Source organism: Lupinus angustifolius, chromosome LG12 (genome assembly GCF_001865875.1).
Source record: "Lupinus angustifolius cultivar Tanjil chromosome LG12, LupAngTanjil_v1.0, whole genome shotgun sequence".
In the NCBI taxonomy this organism is placed as follows: domain Eukaryota; kingdom Viridiplantae; phylum Streptophyta; class Magnoliopsida; order Fabales; family Fabaceae; genus Lupinus; species Lupinus angustifolius.
The window spans coordinates 1358187-1385319 of record NC_032020.1 but is presented as its reverse complement, the minus strand read 5'-3'; the positions used below and the strand labels follow the sequence as shown (position 1 = coordinate 1385319).

The 27133-nt window shown below is 32.7% G+C and overlaps 4 protein-coding genes across 6 annotated transcripts; 2 read left to right on the top strand and 2 right to left on the bottom strand.

The window, feature by feature from the left end:
- LOC109361477 lies at positions 3836-6451 on the top strand. The gene is made up of 4 exons (XM_019606942.1): positions 3836-4193; positions 4965-5123; positions 5235-5343; positions 5883-6451. Exons 1-4 carry the CDS (start codon positions 3864-3866, stop codon positions 6068-6070), a joined length of 786 nt encoding a protein of 261 aa, XP_019462487.1. The 5' UTR covers positions 3836-3863; the 3' UTR covers positions 6071-6451.
- On the top strand, positions 6610-26739 carry LOC109362535 (general transcription factor 3C polypeptide 3). Of its 3 annotated transcripts, XM_019608384.1 has the most exons (19): positions 6610-6642; positions 17267-17424; positions 18112-18223; positions 18614-18721; positions 19805-19986; positions 20336-20531; positions 20825-21085; positions 21596-21742; positions 22080-22158; positions 23108-23221; positions 23296-23462; positions 23742-23890; positions 24933-25056; positions 25149-25217; positions 25294-25420; positions 25647-25761; positions 25895-26085; positions 26180-26292; positions 26400-26739. In XM_019608384.1, exons 2-19 carry the CDS (start codon positions 17309-17311, stop codon positions 26664-26666), a joined length of 2637 nt encoding a protein of 878 aa, XP_019463929.1. In that variant the 5' UTR covers positions 6610-6642; positions 17267-17308; the 3' UTR covers positions 26667-26739. The 3 variants fall into 3 exon arrangements, 2 of the variants coding, with proteins under 2 accessions (XP_019463929.1, XP_019463928.1); XM_019608383.1 differs by lacking the exon at positions 6610-6642 and having other exon boundaries at positions 16911-17424; XR_002109414.1 differs by lacking the exons at positions 6610-6642; positions 26180-26292; positions 26400-26739 and having other exon boundaries at positions 16909-17424; positions 25647-25816; positions 25884-25990.
- Positions 6957-8909, bottom strand: LOC109361807 (myb-related protein 340). The gene is made up of 3 exons (XM_019607344.1): positions 8620-8909; positions 7725-7962; positions 6957-7448 (listed from the first exon to the last, which is right to left on the bottom strand). The coding sequence occupies exons 1-3, from the start codon at positions 8814-8816 to the stop codon at positions 6957-6959; spliced, it is 927 nt and encodes a 308-aa protein (XP_019462889.1). The 5' UTR covers positions 8817-8909.
- On the bottom strand, positions 12229-15297 carry LOC109362536 (UPF0481 protein At3g47200-like). Its single transcript, XM_019608385.1, has 2 exons — positions 15220-15297; positions 12229-13838 (listed from the first exon to the last, which is right to left on the bottom strand). The coding sequence occupies exon 2, from the start codon at positions 13801-13803 to the stop codon at positions 12319-12321; it is 1485 nt and encodes a 494-aa protein (XP_019463930.1). The 5' UTR covers positions 13804-13838; positions 15220-15297; the 3' UTR covers positions 12229-12318.

Here is a 27133-nt window from a genome sequence, read left to right as displayed (position 1 = left end):
ATAATGATATTGTATAACTCTTTTTAATACACTTTGGTAGGTCATATTTTCTAAAAAGTTTGTTTAAAAGGTATATTACTAATATTACGTGTATATTTTACTCTCCCAAATCCGATTATAAAAAGTTATTAAAACACTTTATAAGTTAATAATGGAGAATTCAAAACCGAATAAATCTGTACTTGGAGGTCAATAATGGTATGTATCTAGGCAAATTCAACTTATAAGGCCAAAATTAAAATTATGTGTGGAAATAAAGAGTTGATTTTAGTCTAATCCAACTACTTGTTATATCTCGAACAATGTCAAAGTACTTGTTACTTATTCTATGAATAAAGTCAAATGTTTTAAAAAGTAAAAAAAAAACGGGTAGTCCAAATTCGACCAAATTTAAAATAGTTCACCTCGAGTTCGTTATAAAATATTCCAATATATCTTGACTAAAAACCCATTTTAAATAAAAATATATATGGTAAATGACTCAAACTTATAAATTTTGATAGGAATAGTATGAATGGAGATAGAGAAATGGTGTGGTGAATGTTAGGAAAAATATAAGAGAAATGGGGTGTGAGGAAGAAGAAAAGGAAGAGAGTTGCGTGTATAGGAAATGAGTTAGTGTGTTTATGTGGGATTTGATGATTTAGAGAAAGAGATGTTTTAATTGAAAATACATTTTTAAATGAGGTAGTGTGCACAAATTAATTAAATGGGATTTGTGTGTAGAATATACATTTTTAAAAGACAAATTTATTGCAGGACTGCAGGCTGTCTATTATATATAATGGACATTAGAGACAAATTTGTATTGGCATTTAAAAGTTGATTTAACATAATAGTTTGAGAATTTTTTTATCTTATAAGTGAAATGACAATGGAACTAATCGTGGTTGGGCTTATACTTATCTAATTCCTAATTTGAAATTTAAAAATAAACCCATATTTAATAGATTAAAATTATTGGTATCATAAATGTTTTTAACCCTACAAATGTATATATAATATGTATATTCTTAATTATTGGACAAAAAAATACTTATTATACGTGTAACTTGTTAGTTATATGGAGAGAAAAACAACATAATTGATTAACTCAATATAAACCAACATTAATTAAACCAAGATAATCAACATAAATACCAATAAAGACACATGACAGAAGAGAACTAGTGTCAATTAGGTTCAGGGTGAGTTCGGAGTAGGATATTAGTGGTACCGAATCGAACATAAAAATTAAACACTGGTAAAATTCAGGTTAAACACTGGTGATCACAGTGAATTTGACCTATTAAATTCAGGTTAAGTTGGGATGGATACTCACAGGTTCGGTTTCATTGTCATCCCTAGATAGTTTATTTGTTTATGATATTGTTATTATTTGATAGTAAACAATTATTAGCACAACCAATAAGGCATTCGTTAGTAGTATGAGATCTTATTGAATTTCCGTGTAGACTAAAAAGTATAGTGTATTTGATGTGAGCAAACTTGTGGAGAAGAACTTTCACACATCTTAAAAAATATTAATTCATTACTTACATGATAAACAAATACTCTTAATTATACCAAAAAAAACAATGGTTAACACATAAATAAAGCTTCATGTAAACAATTTACACTGGTGTGTATTAATATTAACATGTTTAAAAATAGGAAATTAATGAGAGTTGCTGAATTATTGATTTATTTTTAATATACAATTATCTAGTGTTATTAAACTCAGACTGGTGAATAACTTGATCAGAGTACCGAGTCAATGAGTTACTGGTTGGATCAATGGTTGAACCGGTTAACTCGATTTACATTAACAGGTCTAAACAAATCCGTAATATTAGCTAAATTATTTAATAACTCCATATTCCAAATTTAAAAACATTATCATAGCTAATTAAATAACCAACAAAAACTATTTTACTATTATAAAATATCACAAACAAGTTAAAACATTGTCAAACAACATACATATTATGTTTTAATTGCAATGAAAGTGCACATAAGTTTAAAATTTAATTTAAAAAATTAAAGTTTTATTATAACATAAGTTACCATATGATAAATACAAATAAAAATAAGTTAAAATTATTTGATTTTTGATATGATATCATTTTAGTTATTTTTTAAAAATATTTTTTGATTGACTTAGTCGATCCAACCGTTCGAGTCACTGATTTTAAGCTTAAACCGACTGAGTTTAATCGAATTGATATGATTTTGATTGAAAACTCGTTATATGAGAGGCTCAAACTGATCAGATGTCTAATTCATAGTTGAACCGGTCTGACCAGCTAGTTCAAACTGAGTTTTATAACATTATATTATATATATATATATATATTGTTGATAGGTTCGACTAAATGGACTAATCAGATAAATAACTTAAACCTTATATAATACATGTACCAGCTAGACACATTGGAAAAATAATAATAGTAAGTGCAACTACAATTTTAAATACAATTTTAAATTACAAACGGATTTTTGACTGAACATTCTATAAACCCAATATAAATAATTCACGAATATAATATTTTGGATCTATTTACTCATCTTGTTATATGAACCAACTTAGAACGAGCTCATTACATTTTATGAGTAGACTTCAACATCAAAAATCAACCCTAGAAAAATATTATATGCATTATTAGGCAATACATCACTTTCTAAGGTATTAAAAATTGGAGAAGAAACAAAACAAGTTTATTTCCTTCCACTTTCCACGTAATGGCAATGTATGTCATTCTCCAACATTTTCTTTGTTTCTTCCTCCCATCCATTATCTTCATCACCAATTACTAGATTGATTTTATTATAGTTCTTTAAAATAAATAATTTCTAATATGTTAGATAATAAGTTCCTTCATATAATTGAAAATTATATTAAAAAAATGACAAAAGTCTAACTTAAACATCACAAATAATTTCAAAGTACAAGAACAAGTTTATATGTTACTTTTTCTTTAATTAAATAAGTTAGTTTACATACTTTGTATTTGGTAGAGTTTCTTTAAAAAAAAGCTTTTCTTTGTATTTTTTTTGGGTAGAAAATAGAAACAAAGAAAAGGCATTAAAGCTTTTCATTATTTAAGTGTTTTAAACCATTGTTATAAAATATTCAACTACTTTTAAGGTTTTTTGAACTTGTGGAGTTGATTAATGAGTCGAGTTTTGAACGGATATCCATTTACAATCCTTTATATAACTAACACATATAAATTTGTAAGAATATAGGAATAGAAACAAAAGGAAGATGGTTGGAAGTGTAGATGTCAAAATGGGTTATATCAATAGGTCCGCCCACATAGTTAGTCATTTCTTATGAGTTATGAGTATAGGATACAAATTTTGTTCATTTGTCCATTTTGTTCGCCCCGTCAAACCCACAACATTTATATGGGTAATATGGATGACATATAGATACAATGGAAGGAAAAAAAGAAAAATTCAAATAAATTATAATATAGTGTAATTTAATACCTCAAAAAAAATTGTAACGCATTATAATTTGTTCAACTTCATATAAAATATCAACATTTTAAAAGAAAATTCATTCCAACTTCTTTATTTAATTTCATTTTATTTGGATATGTTATTTTTTCTTTTTAAATGATTAATCAATACATGTCACCCACATATTTGTTAGTTCGTTTTAAAACGAGCACGACATTCAATTTTATGAGTTAAAACAATAGAGGCATGTCCACTTATATTTTATGAATATCGGCAAAACGAGTCGGACGACCATCTATGATCGGAAGTCAGCTATAAGATAGGAGGGTATGGTAAACGGATCCACGTAGGCACGTAGAGTGTTCCACTCCACCCTATAAAAACAATGATGAAATTTCTTCTTCAATACAACAAAAATGGATGAAAGTGAAAATGGTGTAGAGTTCTATCAAAACGTCGTCGTAATGAGGCACGGTGATCGCATCGATAATTTCGAACCCTTATGGGTATCCTCTGCAACCAGACCATGGGACCCACCACTCGTCGAACCGGGTCGGGTACGCGCCTTCGTCACCGGTCGCAAGTTCCGTCAGACTCTCGGTTACCCTCTCCACCGTGTATTCGTTTCACCCTTCCTCCGCTGTGTTCAGACCGCCGCCGAAGTTGTCACCGCTCTCTCCGCCGTAGAGGATGATCCTAACGTTCTCACCAGTCATGGCGTTCCCATTGATCCTTCTAATCTCAAGGTATCAAAATCTCCTTTTTCTTATTTATTATAAGTCTTTTGATGCACAATATCATATATATATTTTAGGAAGAAAAAATAAATGAAGGCGAGTTTTATACACTTTTACTGTATCATTCACCGGTCATGTTTCATGTTTTTATCATCGTTAACTCTTCATTTAAAAAAGTAATTTAAATGAATAGTTGATGATGTGATGATTGTGTATAAATTTTTATAATGATACTATATAGATATTACATTCTATATATATTTTTGTACTAAATTGTAGAATATTATATATATGTGAATGTAAATTTTATTACTTGTGTATTTTTTATTTTTTTTTGGTAGTATCAAGGGTATCCTTTACCTTTTTAGGTAAGGAACTAACCCCGTTCGGGGTTCGTGACTGCCCCTTTTAACGAGTGTCTTCACTCCCAAGAATCGAAGTCTCGACCTTGGGAATCCAGTGGGCCTTCCACTACTAGACTAACGCCTTGAGAATGAGTACTAAACAAATAGTGTTTTGCATTTTAAAATCCTAGCAGTTAAAACTGACTTACCGTGTGTCATAATCCTATCCTAGGTCTCTCCGGTACTAGAGACCATGCAGACTCTACATAGATACATCAACCATTAAGTTGCTAAAATTCTATAGATATGATTTAGGATAGAATATTATGGTTTTATTCGATTTACGTAGTCGACCTCCTTGTTACAAAAGACTTGGCTTGGCTGTTGTTATTGCTAGAAGTAGCTAAAATTGTTGTGCTCACTTGCACAATTGCAGGTCTCTGTTGAGTATGGATTATGTGAAATGATGAACAGTGAAGCAATCAGGCAAGAGGTGGCACCCAAAGATGGAAACTGGGGTTTCGACATATCAGAGCGCGAGGCCATGCTTCCAACTGGGACAGTGGACAATAATGTACAAAGGGTCTATAAAGAGGTATAGAGAACTTTTCCATTTTCGAATTTGTGAACTTTTGGCACTTTGCAATTATATATATGCAGACAAATATTGGGGCTCATGGAAACTTTTATGGTTGAGAAACTTCAGTTGCCCCAATGGAAAGAGCCAGTTTCGCGCACAAGGGCTAGATATGAGCAAATAGTTAAAGACCTTGCAGATAAATATCCTACTCAGAACTTGGTGCTTGTCACACATGGTATACTATTTAGTTCTTGTCCATATAAATGTTAAGTTCTTGATTTGTAGGTAGGAGAATGTCATTCCATCTAGAAAAGCGATTTTTATGAACCCCATATACTCGAAAAATGAAAACATATTAGTGTCGTACCCTTACCCAATACTGATACAATGCGATACTTCTACATACTTAGATGACTTTGATACAGCTCAAGATATGTTTGACATCTTTTAGATGTGTTTCTTACCCATATAGGCAATATCCCTAACATTAGATAGAAATTTAGGAAACATGTTTTTGAATTTTAAGCTACTGTTTAGAGTTGAAACTTCTTTTGAATTGTACTACAGATGTTTTTATTTACTCTCAGGCATAGGGGAACAAATATATTATGATATAGGAAGAAACTTTTTTCTTTTCTTATGATTGCAAGTGTCTTTTTGTAATTTGTGATAATCATGGCTATGTATTAATGAGAAATAATCATACCTCTTTTATTTGAAGTATGGAAGATATTTGTTGCATGTTGAGTTCTAATTGAATTGACCCTTTTGTAGGGGAAGGAGTTGGGGTGGCTCTTACTTCATTCAAGAAAGGTTTTATAGTATATGAAGTTGAATACTGTGGATACGTAGAACTTCGGCGCCCTATTTTCAAGAAAGATGAGTCATTTACTGCTGGAGAATTTGAAGTGCTTACTAATGCTGGCCAAACTGGTGTTGGCTATGGCCCTGATCATGAATGAGCAATGAAATCAGTAATACTTCATAATAACTATCCATAAGCTAGATTCTCAATTATAATCTCCAAATGGCTTTTCTATTCTATTCTGAATGTTGGGTTGGAATTGAGTACTCAAATTATAGAAGCATTTTTTTCACTTGTGATACTTGCCTTGATTGAAAAGAAAACATAGGTTGAAAACAAATACAAATAAGAAGAGTTTATGCTTCATTATATTCAGAATAAGTTTGACAACAAATTATCTGTGTAGTGAATCCTATCTACTATCTAGTGTGAAAGACTTTGTTGTTTTTGTTGTACTTGGATAAATTAAACATTTTCTTTGTTTATTGCAGCTGTTGGGTACATAAAACTGTTATTGAAAAAAATATACTTGTAGTTATCATAATTGTGGAGAAATAAGTTGTCATTTTCCTTTCATTAAATGAAAGAGTTCTACCATAATCTTGTAGTGCTTATGAATTGAGTTTAAGAATCTAAAACTAGACACTATGAAGAAAAAATGTTAAATATCCAAAATTAAAATACTTAAAAAGAAAATTAGAAGAAGAAGAAGAAGAAGAAGAAGAAGAAATTCAGGGAAACTTATTTTGGATTTTTTAGTGTTAGGAAAAATAATTGAAAAGTGAAAATATCTTGTTATTTGTACAAAGTTGGTCAATTTCCTTATTTAGGAAAGTGAGCTAAATCATTAATACAATTCCATAATACCAACAATTATAATAACACCAGCAACATGAACAATTACACTGTCTGTTTTTGAGTGTTCATGATTGTAAACTAGAATCAGTCATCAAATTATATGTAATAATAAGTATATATTTTCAGCCTGCAGTTGCAAGATTGCAACACATAGAATACAGTAAATAACAATTGGCCATGAAATTTCAAAGCTTAGAAGGGCTAGTAGGTTGTTCCATATCATCAAAAATGTCCACTGGAAAATCATCAAAGAAGCTGTCACTGTTTTTGGAGTTTTCAACTCTATCCCTTGTCCCAATTCCACTATTTCCTGATAATGGCTCAAAGAAAGGTAAACCAATGGGAAGTTCAACACCTATTTCATACTCAGATGATGCATGAATAGGGTCAAATACATCAATGAAATTTGGCTCATCAATTCTTGCCAAAAGATCTTGGCTTTCCATTGAGAATGTAATATCAGTCTTGAGTTCTGGAACCTGAGGGAATGAAATTTGTTCAGTGTTTTTATAACTCTCAAAAGGGGTAATAAACTCTTGTTCAGCATGATTTATGTCAGAACTAGGTAGTGGCACCATTTTGATGAACTCAGAATTCTGATTGAAGGATAATGAGTATGACTGCTGAGACATTATTGATGATGATTCCCCTTCCATTGAAGAACTTAGCTTAGAAGCCTAGAAATCAACAAAATTAGTGCTATGTAAAAAATTGCAGTATAAAAGAACATTACCACATAGAACATTTGAATCATTTTCTAAGCCTGTTCCAAATTTGTAGCCACTATAAGCAGGTATAAATAATGCATCATTGGTATGAATAATGAGAACAACATTAATAAATAGCATGTTACTGTTTTCAACAAAAAACTAGATCTTGAAACTGGTGTTACTTTCAGTTCTGTCTTATGAGAAAACATTGATGACCAGAAAGAGAGAAATCTTTCAGTTTACCTCCAAAGTGAAACCATCTTGAACTTCAGAAACTTTGGTTTTATTCTTTTGTGATTTGGAAGTGCATGTTGTTGTGTGCAGAATCCTAGCTAGCCTCTTTTGCCTACTGCTCCAGAAATTCTTCACATCATTATCTGTTCTTCCTTGCAAATAAGATGCAATTTTGGCCCATTTGTTCCCAATTTCTGCCTGCAACTCTATTACCACTCTCTCTTCTTCTACTGAAAACTTGCATCCACTTAGAGGAGGCCAATAGTGACACCCCCAAAGAACAAAAAAATCAGATAAAATCCATCAAATAATTTTACCTACAATGAAACCAAATTTGACAAAGTTGTTTTTGTGAATTGTATAGAGTCATTTGATTTGTGACTTGTTTTTGTAGGATACCTATTTTCAACAACTATAGTACAACCTTACCTTTTTATAAATCATGCTTTCTAACTTCTTCTTTTTTTGTTTCCTACGGGTATTCTCACACTGGAGTCAATCCTGTCCGAGTCGGGAGCATCCACAGGTACGTGAGGCTAACTCTCCCAATGGGCTCATGCTTTCTAACTTTGTTAAAAAAAGTAAAATTTAATTTGTTTCACATTGTAGAAAATCTAGTTTTATACAACCAATTTTGTATAATAAGTTTGACAAAATTCATATTGGCTAAAAAGGAAGAAAAAAGCAAGAAATAGTATGAGCCCTCCTTTCTATTTCTAATGGGGGTATTGTACATCCTTGTTGTACAAACAATAAGGTTACTTCATCTAACTATAGTGCAAGTAACAACCATCCATGTATAAGCATAATTTCCGAGACAGATGTACATAGTTTTAACTTTACAAACGAAAATGTTGTTTTCAGGATTTGAACTCGTGACATCAACCAAAACAAAAATACATACTTCTTAAGATTAGGTTGAAGCTTATTGACCCAACGAAGACGACAAGATTTGCCGGTCCTATGAAGAAGACCCTTGGATCGAATGGAGCTCCAATCTCTAGGACCATACTTGTTGACATGATTCAGTAACACTTCATCTTCTTCTGCTTTCCATGGTCCTTTCTTTATATAACACTCTTCCTCATTTTTCACATGCATTTTCCATTAACAACATCAAAACACAACATCACTAAATTTTGTCTTTATGTTTGTTTGTACTCTTCTATATTGCCTTTAACGGTTATGCTATGCATGGCAGTTATTGTCTCTTTCCCACTAACATGCCCACGTCCCAAATATTATATGTATTTGATATAAAAATTGTAAGATAAATATGAGTCAAGCAACCATATATGACACTTGTGGCAGATTCAGGATCAGGGGTTGCAAGTGGCGTTAAGTGTAATGTTATTAAACTCGGACTCGGACTGGCTAATCCAACCTAGACTGAACACTTAACAAATCTAAAATGCTCATTTGATCTGCCAAGAAGTAAAACAAGTATGAATCGGTTCGATTCAACTATTTTACTCATAAAAATGATGACTTATTTGGTCGAACCAACCAAATCAATCTATGTATGCTTGAGGGAAAAAGAATAATGAGCTTCAAATTATTCTTAGTTAGGTTTGTCCTTATTTGAGTTTTGTTATAAAATCTTCGCTATTTAATTAAGTTTTTAACTATTTATCTGCTTTTCTTGTCATTAAATTGTAAAACTTATGTTGTTTATGATGTTTTTAACTTCTTTGTAACATTTGGTTGTAGTAAAAAAAAAATTGTTGATTGTTTAATTAGGTAATTGTGTGATAATAATGTTTTTTTAAGTTTGAAGTATAAAGTTAGTAAATAATGTTAGTTAATATAAATCTATTTAACTGGTCCAACCATTGACCCACTAATTTAATCATTGACTCGATAACCCGACTATATCGATGATTGGTCCAAATTTAGTAGCAACGATATAATTTTATCATAATATAACAAATGGGTGACATTGATACAATTTTATATAACTAAAAGTGCAAAAATATTAAGTATAAGGGTAATACAAACAATTTTTTTCCTAAGGTGTGCATGTGCACACCCTGGATTGAGCATGTATCCGTTCGTGCATGATATGGATGATTAGAATTAAAACTTAATTGATAGTTAAAAAACATGTGCATTTATTTACTTTTAAAATTTGATCATTCAAATAAAATCCAATAATTGATATTAATTGTTCTTCTATAAATATATAAATTAAGTTTAAAATAAATAAAAAGTAGTAGTAAGAATATTAACAACTTATTTTTACAAAAACATTTGGTAGGCCAAGGCGATAGGTAGCGAGGGAGTGTTTTTCGAAGGTGGTGGTGGTCCCGACAAGAGAGAAAGATGGGGGCGACATGCGACGTCAAGGTAGCGAGAGAAAGTTAGGACTTTGAAATTTGAGAATAAGTTAAATGAGGAAGATGATTAAGATTTATGAGTGTGAGGTGAGAGAGAATTTGGTATTTTATATTTTTAATTTTCAGAAAGTTAGTTTATCAAAAATCTCTTCATCAAAAGATTTTCCAAGAAAGCATAGAAGGTTTTTGGTCCAAATATCAATACTAATTTGATTCAATGAAAAAATATTTTCCTAAGTTAGGAAACCCTTATTCTAAATAAAATAATTTAGAAAGTCATCTAATGTAAAAGTTATTCCGAACAAGATGGAAGAATAAAGTCTAATTCTATTCGTTTTCTCATGTTTGACAAATCAATCAATGAAGCGACAAATTAATTTGACAGACTTATAAGAATTTTAATAATTATAAAGATTATGAGACAACTCATTCAATATGAAATTCTATAATAAGTCATCATGTCCATTCCATAAAGCTATTTTTATAGCTAGTTTATCATTTTCTTCTTTCTTAGCTTTTTCTAGCACTAGTGGGTCATCAATATTTAGAAACTGAACAAATTTTCTCATGGTAAAGAAGAATTCCATTTTATGTTGTCCATGTTTAAAATTAATCTCATCCATCCGAAATGGTTTATTAAAGTCATTATTCGAGTCAATAATATTATCTATGCATCCTCTTAAATTTCTTGTAAATGACTTAGTTAATTGAGTGAGTACACAATTAGTTAATAGTATTCGTAAGAGTTAAATAAATTAGTAGAACTAGAAGACATAAATTGTGACAATTTGAATTCATATTGTTGTTACATTATACAACATTAATTTCTATTTCTTTTGTTTACTAGTCAATGGTGGTTAACAAATTAATGGTGAATGATTGTTGACAGTGTAAAAAACTCTTACACTATCAATGTATATATAATAAATCTAGTAAAAATCCATTGTAAATATTTATAGATAAAGTTGGTATGCCGGCCTAGATTAGTTTTAAAATCCTTATACAATTGTATTTATCTAGATGAGTAGTTTCCATCATTTAGACAAAAACATCAATCATAATGTTTTTTTGTTTAGTGTGTGATTATCGATTTCAACAATTATCGCCCTCATAAATAGAACATGACATTTTAGTCTACTTGGGATTTAGTGCAGCCTTACACAACTAAACTAACTTTAATAAAAAAAATATAAAATTATTGATTAAAATTTATTACTATTACTCAACAAGATATTAAAATATTAAGGTAGGTTCAATCTAGCTTATAAATTAGTTGAAAGGTTATAATGTAGGAATAGAAAATTGAGTTTATAATTGATCAGATTAACTTGCAAGTTACCTGATAGATGTAAAATAAAATAAGTTCACAACTTATAAGTTACAATTCACCTCCAAACAGTGTATCAAAATTGCATACTGCATCACGTGATGCAGCGGTGACCACTGCAATCGTATCACACCGCAATTGTGATGTGATCCCGATTCACAGTGATGCAACCGCAACGGAACCGCATCAGGCCGCAACGGAACCGCATTAGATCGCATCGATGTCAAAAATATATTTTTTCTCACAAAATAATTCACACCGCAATGGCCGCTATCTGCATCACAACAATCGCAATTACTGCGATTGCAGTAACCACAACCGCTATCGCGACCGCAATTTAAAACACTGCCTCCAAATTATAGACTTTATGAACTCATTTGCCAAAACACTAGCTAGATGAAGTTTGTGCACTAAAGTGAATGTAGATATAAACTAATACAAATTGTTGGTGGAGTGGAAGTCACTATTGCGCATCATTGACCATAAGCAATCAAATAAAGTGCATAGAATAAATAAAACAGAATTTGATAACGGAGTTCGGCCAATTGTACCTACGTCTCCGGTAGCGCTGAGCGGCTACCAATGTATTATTAGAGAATAAGGATTACAAGCTCTAGCACACTCATGGTTCCAAGTGTCATAGGGTGTTTCTGTTTGGTACTTTTCTATGACGCTTCTATGTAGTGCACATTATAACAAAGGACATGAGTCCAATATATAACATTGATATTCTACTCCACTATAATATTAGGCAATGTGCGACTTCATATAATAATATATTTCAAACATCCCTAACACAAACACACTGTTATTACTAATAAAACATCATTAGTACATAGTATTGAGACAACAACATATACAACTTAGTACTTGTTCATTTATATTCATGCATGAAAACTAAAGATATAATGAGGCATCATAATATAAAGTTTTGAAGTTGCTAGAGAAAATAATGCATTACTCGAAGGAAGTTGAATACAGCAAAAACAAGCACAGCAATCCCAACCACAGTTGAACTTGCTCTCCAAGGGTCCCTAAAATACACTAACCACAATGCAGCCATGGTCCTATTCCAAATGTTCTGGTAATGTTTATTGAGTTCATTTATAATCTCATAGTAACATGTTGTATTTGTCATAACATGTTTGCAAAGACCATTCACTAGTGTTGCTACTTCCTTATCACTACCAAGTTCATGCACAATTACTTCCTTCTCAACAAGCAACTCTACATCGACCTGAGTGTGAATTAGAGAATCGATAAGTGAAACATAGTTGCATATGTAAGGTTGTTCCGGATAATGACATTGCTCGAATGCGATGAGGTTCCTTAGAACACATTCTGTTGTGTGGTTTACCTTCAATTGAGGAACCCGAAAACGCGCTTTGAAATAGTTCAAGCATGGTATGCAACTCAAACAAAGAAAGGAACTTAGGATTCGTGTCTTGTCGAATGTTATGTCGAGTAATCTTCTTTTGAGAACTTTCTCAAAGCTTACCCCTGCTTCTTGAAGCTTTGTTGCAGTCCTTAGGAAACTATCCGGGCAACCACATTGGCCTAATTGAGAAGTTGGAAGGTAAAAAAACCTGATCAAATCAGTGAAATGTTTAGGCCTCTTGCATGCATCTTTGTTTTCTTCCGAACGCTTCTCGGAACCGCGGATTGTACCACTTAAGTAATATTTTCTGGAGCTGTTACTGCCTAAGACCATCTTTGTTTCGGAAGAAGAAGATCTCTGAGTGTCATAAAATGCAAAGTACTCAAGAGCAAGATCAACAAAGCAAGTATGTTCTTGCTTTTTGTTGTCATCAGGGACAACTGTTTCATACAGTTCATTCAGCACGAAAAATGGAATCTGATTTTCGAGCAATATCAAGTCCCTTGCAATCTCTATGCCGAGCCATGATTGTGTCAATATGTAATCATCTCTATGTTTCATACGAAACGATTCCGTTGTGACATATTCATGCTCATGTTTGTTTCTATCTGATTTCCAAGCACTATTCCTTAACAAGAGTTCCATGATGAACACAGCATCCAACAATATCATGTCAACAAATTTCTCTTTGGTAATATCGTCCGCGAAGTTCTCCGCATAGCATTGCCTTATTTCTTGTTCTTTCATTTCAAGATAGTGTTTATAGTCCTTCATGGCTTGATCACTCGATAAGCGCTCCCAGAAGAAATGGAAATATCTTTGTTTGTTCTCTTGCATTGGCTTCAATTCAACTTTTCCGAAGTGAATAGGACCTATTGAGATCAATTGAGGAGTATAGGCTTCCTCATTCACCTTCCTAAGATTGCAAGGAACCTTGTAGATGCTGCTTTCGGATAACTTTAGCTCCTCGAGGACTCGAATTTCGACTATGTGTTTCACCATGTCATATTCAGTTTCAGATAGAGCAAAAGTAGATGCACTTGCCATTTTTGAAACCAAAATTCAGCTTTAGTTCTCTTTCCCTATACAGCAGTTGAGCAAAACATATCAGTTTAATTGAAAGAAAAACAAAAACAGTTTAAATCTAATCCAAGATGGTCTATACACATTGTAGTGTTTATATGTGTAATACCCAGCCCTGACATGCGACCTCACACGTCCATGAATATACTGAGCGTGCCACCCATCAGCTTAAATACTCTCTGCAGTATTTTATTCCCCACAAAGGAGAACCTCCCGCGACTCGAACTCATGACCTTAGGGACAAATAGTCACTATACCACCGAGTCACTGCCATTAAGCTACTTGAGGTCACGAGTTCGAGTCGTGGGAGGCTCTCCTTGGAGGGGAATAAAATACTGTAGGAGTATTTAAGCTTAACGGGTGGCACATTCAGTGTATTCATGGGCCTGAGAGATCGCATGTCAGAACTGGGGTGTTACAATATGCATGAAACAAAACATATGGTAAATGGAGGTGAACTTTGCGCAACTGTAAGGTTGTTGCTTAGTGACCATGATGTTATATTACATGTTCGAATCTTAAAAATAGTGTCTTTACTTGTGAGGGTAAGATTGCGTACATCTAGTCTCTCAGGCTTCACTGAGTAGGAGCTTCTTGCATTCGATGAAACAAAACATATGAATTTTGTTTTATATTTGGTATATTTCCAAAAGTATTAGTTTGGCGCAACAAACCATGAGAGCTTCGAGCAATGAAACAAAATAAAACATGACATTGACAAAGTAAGACATTTTTTTCTGACAAGACATCTTATTCTATCATGCTTTACCAACTCCCCTAACATTACCTATGAATATATTATCCATTTACAAAAGTTGAGTGAAGATTCAATTAAGAACAGTGCTATACTTGGTTAGGGCATTAAACAATAACACTAACTTTAGCTTGGGTATAAAACATCTGGTTTTCCAGGTTAATTTCGGATTTCGAGCCGGTACCCACAGGTTCGGTTTTCATTGTCATCCCTACTTTCCTCAAAAACTGTTCAGCTTTTCAGTGTATTTGTTTACAAAAAAATGTAACATGTATACAGTGACAGTGTAAGTATTTTTTATACTGTCGGTATTGATTTTTTTACATTGTCGGTGCACATATTTTAAACTCTTACAAAAAAATATGTTGTAGAAATGTTATAACAAAATGTGTTGTACACAACTTTTCAGATTTTCACATCATAAACTCATGACTAAAAAAATTCTGAGAAAAGTTGCCAACTTCCGAAATGACATAAATCACTAGCATTTTAAGAAGTTGTAAAGAACTTTTTTTTTATAAAAAAATGAAACATTTTAAAAGTGGAAGATGTTACTAAAGAAGTTATAAAGAACAAAAAGTTAAAAGCAAAAGAAGAGAGAAGTTGAAGGGTTAAAGGTTGAGAACCTGTTTGTTGGAAGAAAGCAGAGTTGAGGTTACTATGCCATTGCTAGCTGTTGTGTCTGTTTTAAATTAGTGATGTTTGATGCAGACAACCTACAATTTTATTCAATTATTAACAACTCTTTTTGTTTGCTAGCTGCCCAACACTTATATTTTCCGAACACATTTTATGTCTCAAAATGTGTCGTTTTTTTTTATCGATCAGAAAATACTTTATTATTAATTTTAAATTTAAATATATATTTCTCTACCAATAAAAATAAATATCACATATAATAACACACTGTTATAGGACATTACATGTTCACCTTTATATATCTCATACAAAGAATAGGCAAAGAATTGAGGTCTAATATAATTCAAGAGGTCCAAATGATTAATTATTTATTGCTTTTATCCTAAAATTTGAACAAAATATGTCTTAAATCATGAGAATGTAAGATATCCTTTATATTTAGGGTGTTGAATCCAATATATTTTTATATTAATTTCTTAATAAATTTTAAATGATCTTATATGTTGTTATTCCTTGGAGGGACCTTTATTTCAATTCTCATCTCATATGACTATATTATATATAAAATTGAGACACTAAATGAATTTATGTGTAAAGTAATAATAATTAATAACAACAAATTTAAAAAATAGAAAACAATCATAATTACTATAGGATAAATTCATAAAGAATAAAATATCTCATCATATTACGATTTATTCTATCTATTAGTATTATAACATTTGTTTAATTTCTTTTAGTTTTTTGGAATTTTTTTGTAGGATAAATTTAAATAAACACACAATTTTAGTTTTTTGTGAATATAGGAGATAACTTATATTTCATTTTTTGGTAAAATACAACGTTTGAGACAAAAGATATAACCGAGAGATATCATCAATTCCCGGTAAACAACATAGTGCAGAATCATGAAACTCAAGGATTAACAAGATATACTTGGATGATTATAGCAATGTAAACCAAAAATACTTATTTTATTTCTATTATTATAAACTATACATCATGTTTTGACTTTATAATAAACTAGCGTGTCGGCAGTCACTCCGTGTCTGCCGACCTGTATTTTTACTTTTTAGTATTGAATATTTAATTGGTATATATTTCATTTTAGAGAATTATATAACTTTTTTCGTACATGATATTATAATTTTTTGATAAAAATATAAAAATGAATTGTGATATTATTAAAAAATGCATTGGCAGTTTGATCTATTTAGTGAATGTAACTTCCTCTGACCTTCGTTTATATTTTGTATTGTAAAGAAAAATAGGTAAGTGAAAATTATGTCATGTAAATAATTATGCCATGAGTTTTAACTGTCATGCCTGTCAACCCGCTTTCCTATCGTTTGTAATGTATAGTTTGTATTTTATAAATTCAAATATAATTTTTTGCGCTAAATTTACGGTTGAATTCATTCAATTGGTCTAATATTCAATTTTTTAAATACACTTTTAAAATAAGAAGATAATAAGGATAAAATAAGAAAATAATATTATATGGTTTTTTAGTAGAAATAAAAAGATACTAGGGGCAAAATAGGAAAACACAAATTACATCATAGTTATTTTATGTTTTCCCTTTATTAATAGTATAGGTATAGATATAGATAGATAATAAGTATAAATAAAATCTATACAATAATTATTCTTATTAATCTATAATAATAAAACATCTCAAATATAAAAAAACTAAACCTAACTCTCACCATCTCTTATTTATTCCCTCTGCCACCGTCACCGCCACCGAGCCACCGCTTCAGGCAACCGCATTCTGACCACGCCGTCGCCAAGAAGATGAAATCGTTACCAGAAAGAAAAACCGAAGACGAAATCGAGAAAGAGGTTAGTGCAAAGAAGCAGAAGATAGAGGAAGTTTCTCAAAATAGGGAAACTAGTTCAGATGATTCTTCATCTGAATCTGAATCTGAAGATGATGATGATTGTGATGATGTATTGGTTGAGACAAATCCAACTTCATTCAATGACAAACCCTCAGAATCTCATGCTAATGAAGTACAAGAAGACGAACACGAAGAAGAAGAAGAAGAGTACACTTTCAGATTCGAAAACGGAATGAGTCCTTTGGATTTCGTTGATAATTCTAGTGTTCAACATTATCGCCAATTCGAGCGTCTTGAATCTCAAGCTCTCGCCAATAAAAAGCGAAAAACACTTCAACTATCTCAACCGTAACTAACTTATTCACTATCTCATTGTATTTATTTATTCATGTTCTAATTGCTTCGCTTGAGAATCTTGAATCCTAGTTAGTTATTACATATATCACATATGTGGAGACCAAGACATGTTTGGTTATTTCAAATTCAAAAATTAGTTTCGGTCAATATTTAGGGTCGGGTAAGTGATAAAGATGCATGACTCGACACGTCCCGTCCCATCATCATTCATACATTATGTTTGGTTTATCACATAAGAGCTTATCACCTTTCTATAAGCATGTTGAAATAAGTTAAATTAAAAATAGAACTGAAGCTTATTATTAATAAGCTTACAAGCTCTTCCAAAAACATGCTCGAGGTTCTATTTGGAAAAATTAGCTTATAGTTGTGCAGCTAGTTGAAAACTTGAGATTGTATCTAAAAGTTATAGCTGTGCCGTGTAGCTAGTTGATTGAAATAGACATATGATATTGATATATTATTGATGTTACATTGTGAGGAACCATTTTATATGTAAGTTTTTTTAATTTACTTTAATCAGCTTATCACATAAGCATATCAGCATATGAAAATATGGTCTCTTTAGCTTATTCAAAAAACTTGTGGGGTAAGCGCTTAATTAAGTTACTTGCCTAAATGTGCTCACAATTTGCTCCCACAAGTGACGCAAGCATTATTGAATGTCTCTAAACGCAGTGAAGGGAGTGCTTGTAAGAAGGCAAGGGAAGATGATGACATAACTGGGGCAGCCATAGCTGAGATGATGGAACTATTGGATCATGGTAAGCGCAGGAGGAGATCAAAGAAGGTATGAATGCTATTCAATTATTCATAATAATACATATGAGCATAAGTATTAATTATGTTAGCAGTGAATTTGAATGGTAGTTTATCATAGTGTCATATTGCTGCTGATTATATTTTATTTCCTTTCCCCCTACATAAGTGAAGGTTATCCTAGAAGAAGTTAATAACCTTCCTTAATTCTTTTTAGGAATGGTAGATTATTATATGTTTAAGATTCTAACAATGCAATGGACACCAGATAATACATCGATGTAATTGGGAAAATGATTTTGGAAGTGAAATCTTATTTATTTTTGTGCCAATTACAGTCTTTCTTAGTGGTAATTGAAGTATTTACCTTTCTAAAAAAAACTTATGACAACTTTTCACTACTATTTATCTGTCAATGCAGGAGAAAAAAAGAGGTAGGCGAAAAGGGTCAAGGAATAAACTCAACCCTCGGCTAACACGGATGATGGGCGATGCCACACTTCACTATGCATGTGCCCGTTATGACCAGGTGCGTTATTCCATCCTGTGACAACCTATAGCTTGTGGCACCAGAGTTAGCTAATTGCTTCTATTTCTTTTTGATGACCTTATTTTGCAATGGACAATGATCACATGTCCCACAATTTTCCTGTCCCCCTGTCCCGGACCAATCAAACTTCACAAAATATTATTAAAATATTAATTTCTGTTTTTATAATTTTTCTTTTTAAATAAATGGAGCTTTGTGATTAGCTTGGTACACCAAGTGGGACATGAATGGGGACATGTGATCCCCATCCATTCTGCAATAAAGTACTGAAGTATGCTAGAATTTATTGTATTGTCACTCTGAGCATAAGATTGATTTGATTCAACTTGGACTATATGCTTTTATGTTAGTTTGATATATTTTGTATTTCTTGTGCAAGACAACCCTCGTCTTATTGCTCAAAATTTCCATATTTTCCGATAATTAACTCAAGAGACTGCTCAAAATCCATAGATAATGCATATTTCACACTGACTTATTTTGCTATGGCTACAACACTACCTCTTAGGTTTGCAATAGACAAGGACATGGTTGCTTCCAATAAAAATATTAAAATGAGACGTTAATATGATAGGATTAGGCCAAAGCCAAAGCCTAATATTTAAAATGTATATAGAAGGGGAAATAGGAAAGTTTGGTTAAAGACTTCCTAAAATGCCCTTAGCAGCTAGTTGTTAGTTAGCTTATTAATAGGGAACTAACTTGGAGGGAAGGTAGTTAATGAATTGGGAATTTTAGTCTGGTTGTGGAGCCAGAAGGGAGGTCTGGGACCTAGTGAGAGTTCTTCATTGCTGTACTATTCTTTTCAATAAATCAGAGTGCTTATACCTTGCCAAGAATCACATTGATTTTGGTTTAAGGCCTTTCTTGCACTGAATTCTTGGCTTCTTTCTTTCTGTTTTATACCAGTTCTTATCACTGCAGTTCTTATCATAATAGTGGGCTGTTTAAGTTTGCTTTCTGTGCCTGTTTCACTGTTTGAGTATAATATACATTATAGAGTTCCTATCGCTTAAGCTTTTTGCAAATCATCTATTGCTTTGCTCTGTTGGCTTTTTGCAGGCTATTGCTGTCTTGCATGAAGTTGTTAGGTTGGCTCCAAATTTGCCTGATCCATATCACACCCTTGGACTTGTCTATAGGTCACTTAAGGATTATAAAAAAGCTACAGGGTTTTACATGATTGCTGCTCATTTGACTCCAAAAGATTCATCTCTCTGGGAATTGCTTTTTACCTGGTCCATGTGAGATGTTCCTCATTTTTGTTGCTATCTTTAGTTTTATGAAATTGTTCTGGTTGAAGTATTTAGGTGCATGAATGTACATTGCTTCTTTAATCACGAAGGAGGATCAAATTGCATCCAAGTATTGTATTCTTAAATAATTGCCCGTCTATGCAATGTATTAATGGGAAATATGGTTCATAGCTAACTTCATTTTTCATTTCCAAAATATCTTGACCATATTTATCTCATCGAATTGTGTCACCATTTCTGGCATTACTAAAATCATGTGTGGTTTCATTTTAAACAATGTTTTTATGCATTAAAGAAGCACTTTAGTTACTGAGTTGAGAACCTTCTTCAAACACAGAGAACAAGGTGATATTGGCCAGGCTGGTTATTGTCTTTCAAAAGCAATAACAGCAGATCCCAAGGACATTACTCTTAGAAGCCATCGAGCAAAGCTTTATGTTGAGCTTGGAGATTATCAAAAAGCTGCTGTGGCATATGAGCAAGTACATCAACTCTGTCCTGAGAATGTTGATGCACTAAAAGCAGCAGCTGAGGTTTGCCTTAGTCTATTTATTATGAGCCAGATTTGATATGAACATGCATTTAATTTTCTATGAATTACGCCCTTTCAGAATTTTTGTTTGTGTATGTTATTGATTTTTTTCATATAAAAACCGATTTGCCAATGCAATGCTGTATAGTGTATCTTTTGCTTGTGTGTTACGTCATTGAGTTGCTCCTCATCTAAGATCATGTTCTGGAAAGTATTTGCTTTTTTATTTTGGTCAAATTAATATTTTGCGTTTCACTTCCATTATTGAATTCAATTTATGCTTTCTTCTTTTAGTTCTACCGAAAATGTGGTCAAAAAGACTGTTCTGATCGTTCAGTTCGCATTCTTGAAGACTATCTTCAGAGTCAACCCAACGAAGAAAGTGTAGTAGATCTACTGGCTGCCACATTAATGGAAACTAAGGAACATGACCGAGCTCTTCAGCATATCATTGTGCATGCTCAGGTAGTGAGTTCGGGAAAAGATTTGCCTCTGAATTTGAAAATTAAAGCTGGAATCTGCCATGCCCATCTTGGAAACATGGAGGAAGCTCAGGTGCGTTGCATGCATACTATACTATAAGATTTATGATTGAATTAACTTTGTTTTTCTTGATCATTGCCACGTTCAGTCGACATGCTTGAACCTCAGAATATCATTTCAGGTTTTACTTATACTCAACAGTATTCTATGAATAACTGCATGGAGACTTCCTCAATTAGCCTTGATTTTCTCTGCATTTCTAATTTATGCATCATTTTCTGTGTCTTAGTCAATTTATGGGTAATGAAGCTTTTTACTTATCCGCGACAATCTCCCCATGTAGTAGTACATCACTTTTGAAGTCCGAAAGAAATTTGCAAGTGATTTTGTGCCGATTTTCCTTTCTAAATAGATACCTTCTTTACTTATCTGAAACTAAGAAAATATAGGTTATTATACTGTGTACTCCAGCAAAACTCCCTCTCTCCATTCCTTTTCCAAAGCATGGTTTATCATTTTTTATATCATTCCAGTGTTTCTTGTTAGCTTCCATTAATACAATGGTTTTCACCTGATTAACAGGTTCACTTTAATGATTTGAAACCGGAGAATGCAAGCGAGCATGTTGACTTGGTCATTGAGGTTGCAGACTCATTAATGGACCTTGGGCATTACAATTCTGCATTGAATTATTATCTGATGTTGGAAGCAAATAATGGAAATGGAAATGTATGGTAACTCATTACTGTCTACTGCAATTATGTCCCTAAGCTGTATAATCCCTTTTAAATGGCATGAGTGGGTAGAATACTTTGTGCTGGTTTATAGTTAAATATTCAATGATACTCAGTAATTATATATCTTGAAACCTAGCCCTTTGTTTAGTTTTCTGAAAAGGTAAACAATAGCAATTTCAGCAACTTCTGTGAGAGCATCAGTATACTATTTTTTTTCCATTTGGCAGATGACTTCACTATGTGGGCTAGAAATCAGTTTGTGTTAGTCACTTGCTGAGTTTGCAACACATGACTATTTTGACTAGAAATACTAAGCTTCTTCATTGCAGGGTCTTCTGTATCTGAAAATTGCTAGATGTTATGAATCCTTGAAAGAAAGGTCACAAGCAATTCTTTTCTTTTCCCAAGGTAAGGTTTTGTTTTCAACTTTTCTTATCCATAATTATGTATGTTGATCATAAAGTACTTCATTCATTTATCAGGTATGAATTAATAGATAGATTTTGAAATATTTAAGATAATGTCATTTGGAAATTTTCCTGATTGCTTTTAGATCGAAAGGCAACTACTTTCCTTTGAAATAAGTTTTTTTGGGGAGTTTCACGATTATTGGATAATTGGGTATACTGCTTTACTTTAGACTTAAGCACAATTTTTCATGGTTGGTTTTAATTTTTTAAATGTTATGGTAAAAATATGCGGGCTCTAATTTTGTGTCATTTTGCAATTTATGTAATTCCCTACTCGATCAGATTCATTGTTGGAAATGAATAGCCGTGTCTTTAATGGTGTCTCTCAGCCTAGATTTGAATTTGGTAATTGGTGCAAGATTTATTTTGTGGCTTCTGTGTACTGCTTTGCTCAGGGATGTTTAAACGAGTATTGGTATTAGGTTTTCAGAGAGATTGAACATGCTGCATTCCTGATTTTCTCTTTTGCCCCCTGTTATGGAGGATATCTTATCATCATCTGTTTGTTCTGCCTTTGCTTCTTTCTAAATAATTTTTATTTGCTGTTAAAAGAAGAATTTATGATTAATCCGTGATTATTTGAAGTTTCGAAGTCCCTATTCTTTTAATAGGGAAAAGGAAAACGGATTTTCCATATTCAGAATGCTGGTACATTGATACATTCTACCCTGACATAGTTTAGAATTGATTTGAGTTATAATAGCATATTTTAGGTGTGTATTTTTACACTACATGCATTTAGTGTAGAGAGTATATATATCAAGTGCTGGCAATGCAATACCCATTGTGTTCAGATTAATTTTCTGCTTGGATAGGTCTTTGGTTTTCTTGCTACCTTTTCTTTTAGTATTTACATTCCTCAGTTGCCTAACAAGCTTTTGTTTCAGCCCTTGAAACAATACAAGATAATGTTGATGCCCGCATAACTTTGGCTTCCCTTCTGCTTGAAGAAGGGAAAGCAGATGAAGCCATTTCCTTGTTGTCTCCTCCAAAGGATTCTGGTACATTTCCGAAATGTTTTCTTTATTTGTGATCAAAGTTCTTTGTTGGAGATTTTAACGTAAGATACTTGCAGACTCTGGTGAAGCACATTCTGAAAAGTCAAATAGATGGTGGGTTGATGAAAGAATAAAACTGAAGCTGTGCAACATATATTGGAATAAGGGGATGCACGAAGATTTTGTGGGTGCAATTTTCCCTTTGACACGTGAATCACTGTATGTTGCAACTCTTCGACAAAAGGTAATATTTGAGTAACTAAAAATTGAGCAGTGAGAGAGATCTTTAGAGTTGACTACTCAATCTTAGAGCTTAAGCTTTTAGCTGCAGGTTCTTGAATTATTTATATCTGTAGACTTGTGCAAAGATATGGCCATCTTATTACCTTTTCTCTATTTGTTTTAAAATATTTGAGGGATTTATTGTCCTCTTCCAAGATATACCTTTTCTCCTGCTTTTCTAATTAAATTTCTTTTGTCAAAAAAGAAAGTCAATACATGTCAACATTGGTTCTTTCTGTAGGGTAGAAAGAAGCGTTTTTGCTTTTCTAAAAAATCAAAGAAACGGCTCTCCAGAAGAGATCTACTTGAAAGGGTTAGGAAGCTGAATGGTCAGGAAAAGGATAATAATGTATTTCAAGGATTCAGACCGATAGCTACACCATCTGATCTGTAAGTATTGTTTCTCTATTTTTATTACGTTTCTAATTATACTATCACTCCAGATTCCATTAGGCGGGACCGTCGTACTCCAGATTCTGTCATCTAATGTGGTTGAGTATGGAAAACTATTAAAGTTAGTTGTGTGAGTTTAAGTGCTTACCCTTACTGGTGGTTTAGGATGATTGGGGGATTGATTCTAGTTGATAGATTGCTGTTGACTAGGAGTCTAATTGATGTATAAACCTTCTGATCTGCAAGTATTGTTTCTCACATGTTGCTATTATATTCCTAATTATACTATCAAATGCACATACAGTCAGGTTTATTAATTTTATGAGTTATCTTTCATCTAATGTGATTAAGTATAGAAAACTGTTAAAGTAGGTTGTGTGAGTTTAAGTGCATACCCTTACTCAATGGTGATTTAGGATGATTAGAGGATTGGTTCTAGTTGATAGATTTCTGTCGATTAGGAGTGTAATTGGGGGTAAATGATTGAAAGCATGTGATCTGGTGATATGCTTATTACTATTACTTATGAGTCACTTTCAGTGTTATGATTCTCAAACTTCAAATCAGAGATCAGCAATTTACCCCCTTCAATCACAAAATATCTAAAGAATAGAAGGCTTCATGCCTCAGATGGATTTAGTCTTGGATCTGTGTTTCAATAAATGGCTTCATAGATTCTAGGCTAGGTTAAGGAGCTTTGGGACTTGGTTGTTCTTCTAGTCACAGGAAGGATAATTACAAAATGTGTGATTATTTTAACCTAATAATTGTAAGCATTAAAAATATCAAATTCTAAACTCCAAAGCTTTTGCTGATAAAATGCCAAAATTCTATATCCCCATATCATTATCTGTATGTCACATATGTCATACATTGTATATATGCTTCATAGATTGGTGGTCATTATTCTCTTCAAAACTTTTGCCGATAGCACAACCAAAATTGTAGGGCCATGTTCATGCATGATGTTTGGTGTTTGCCCTTCACTACATTTGTTGGCAAAGTGTAAATAACTTCTCTTATCGATTTATAAAATTAGGTCGAAAGCTTCCAGGGCAAGAAAGTTGCTTCAGAAGAAGGCAATCGAGAAGGAGAAACAGAAAGCCGAGGCACTGGCCTCTGGAGTTGACTGGCTAAGTGATGATTCAGATGATGAGCCTCAGGTAATATGTGTTACATGCTTTCCTTTTGAGCAAATATCCGGAGTAATAATGTGCTAACTACCTTATGTATATATTGCATGGGGTTTTTTCAGGAAGCAGACAAAGATCTTCCTTTGTGTAATATTCTCAATGTTGAAGAATATCACCAGCTAATAATTGATGTTAGTGCTTCTACCTATCTCTGTTTTCTGCATCCATTTCCTTTGTAATTTCTGACCGTTTAATATTTTTGTACAGTTGTGCAAGGCATTAGCATCATTGCAAAGGTATTGGGAAGCATTGGAGATTATTAATCTCACTCTAAGGTTGGCTCCGACTTCTCTATCTTCTGAGAAGAAAGAGGAGCTTAGATCTCTTGGAGCTCGTAAGTGCTGAACCCTGACAGACTGGTGCTTCCTTGTGCATTTATTTTTTGCTTCCAATTTTTCTCCCATTCCAAGAAATCAAAATAAAACATGAAGAATTACTGTTTTTTTATTTTTTTTCTCTCCCTTCTTTACATTTAGACATTTCTGTTATTGCAACTCACGATGTGAAGGTTCTTGGGGGATGCATATCTTACTAATATTGCAAATTTATGTTCTACGCAGAAATGGCATACAACACTACCGATCCTAAGCATGGATTTGATTGTGTAAAATACATTGTTCAGCAACATCCATACAGTGTCGCCGCTTGGAATTGCTACTACAAGGTTATCTCCAGGTAATGTGGATTGAGTAACCTGGGTTCTAGGCAAAACATTTGCCAGAATCCTTAATTTTCTTAACATTACAACATAGATTCAAGGCCTTAATTTTTCTTCTACTCTGTCTCCTTGTTTTCTCTTGCTTGATAGATTGGAAAGTCGAGATACAAGGCACACTAAATTTATACGTGCTATGCAAGGAAAACTTGCAGATTGTGCGGCTCCTCTCCTCATTGCTGGGCACCAGTTTACCGTATTTAGCCATCATCAAGACGCTGCAAGGAAATACCTTGAAGCTTATAAACTTCTGCCTGAAAATCCATTGGTTAATCTTTGTGTTGGTATGCTCTTTCATTCTATGATGTATGCATGTCGTGCTTGCTTTATCCAACAATAAGCGTTTAGTGAATTGTTTTTTCACTGAATGTCTCTCAGGAACAGCCTTGATCAACTTAGCATTGGGTTTCAGGCTTCAAAATAAGCATCAGTGCGTCGCGCAAGGTTTCGCATTCCTCTATAACAATTTGAGGATTTGCGAGAACAGCCAGGTATATTTCGCTAAATTTTTAATGAATTTCCTTATATGAGTTTCTTACTTATCTATATGCATTGATGAGGAAACAGTAAATTAAGCAAAAATTGTTAGAGTTTGCAGGAATCCTTATACAACATAGGTAGGGCATTTCATCATGTTGGTCTAATAAGTCTAGCAGCTTTTTATTATGAGAAAGTGATTGCTACTCATGAAAAAGATTATCCAATTCCAAAACTTCCAAATGAGGTTCCAGATATGATGGAAAATCATAAACCTGGTTATTGCAACCTTCATAGAGAAGCTGCTTATAATCTGCATTTAATCTACAAAAAGTGTGGATCTCTTGATCGTGCTAGGCAACTTCTTAAAGACTATTGTGCTTTATGAGTAGTCAATGTACAGAATACTTCAGTCATAATCATATTACAGTAAATCACTATATATATATTCTTAATTATAATTGAATGATGTGCCATTTTCTTAAACTTGTCCACCTTACTCCATTCATGTGGTAGAGATTAGAAGATTAAAATAAACTTGACATGTATCACTTCAAGAGAGGAAAAATGTATGCACCCACGAAATATGGATTTTATATACTATCATTGCATTACCATTCATGTTTGTTATATATTGTCATTGCATTATGTTCAAAAACAAGTAATATAAATAAATGGTGGATGGTGTAGTGATTGTATACAAATTTTTACATTGATAGTATATGATTAACTAACATAAATGACCTAAAGTCCACAAGTTATCTAATTAACTAGAAGCAAATACAAATGCGAACCACCTCAGACATTAAATTACTTAGAATTAATATTATTACAAATGTAAGTAAATACAATAAG

Coding starts and splice junctions, on each gene's coding strand:
- LOC109361477 (XM_019606942.1), top strand. CDS start 3,864: ATGGATGAAAGTGAAAATGGTGTAGAGTTCTATCAAAACGTCGTCGTA. Junction 4,194..4,964: donor TTGATCCTTCTAATCTCAAG/GTATCAAAATCT, acceptor GCACAATTGCAG/GTCTCTGTTGAGTATGGATT. Junction 5,124..5,234: donor TACAAAGGGTCTATAAAGAG/GTATAGAGAACT, acceptor GAGAAACTTCAG/TTGCCCCAATGGAAAGAGCC.
- LOC109361807 (XM_019607344.1), bottom strand. CDS start 8,816: ATGCATGTGAAAAATGAGGAAGAGTGTTATATAAAGAAAGGACCATGG. Junction 7,963..8,619: donor CTTCAACCTAATCTTAAGAA/GTATGTATTTTT, acceptor GCCTCCTCTAAG/TGGATGCAAGTTTTCAGTAG. Junction 7,449..7,724: donor AAGATGGTTTCACTTTGGAG/GTAAACTGAAAG, acceptor GTTGATTTCTAG/GCTTCTAAGCTAAGTTCTTC.
- LOC109362536 (XM_019608385.1), bottom strand. CDS start 13,803: ATGGCAAGTGCATCTACTTTTGCTCTATCTGAAACTGAATATGACATG.
- LOC109362535 (XM_019608383.1), top strand. CDS start 17,030: ATGAAATCGTTACCAGAAAGAAAAACCGAAGACGAAATCGAGAAAGAG. Junction 23,463..23,741: donor TTGCAACTCTTCGACAAAAG/GTAATATTTGAG, acceptor TTCTTTCTGTAG/GGTAGAAAGAAGCGTTTTTG. Junction 25,421..25,646: donor GCTTAGATCTCTTGGAGCTC/GTAAGTGCTGAA, acceptor TGTTCTACGCAG/AAATGGCATACAACACTACC.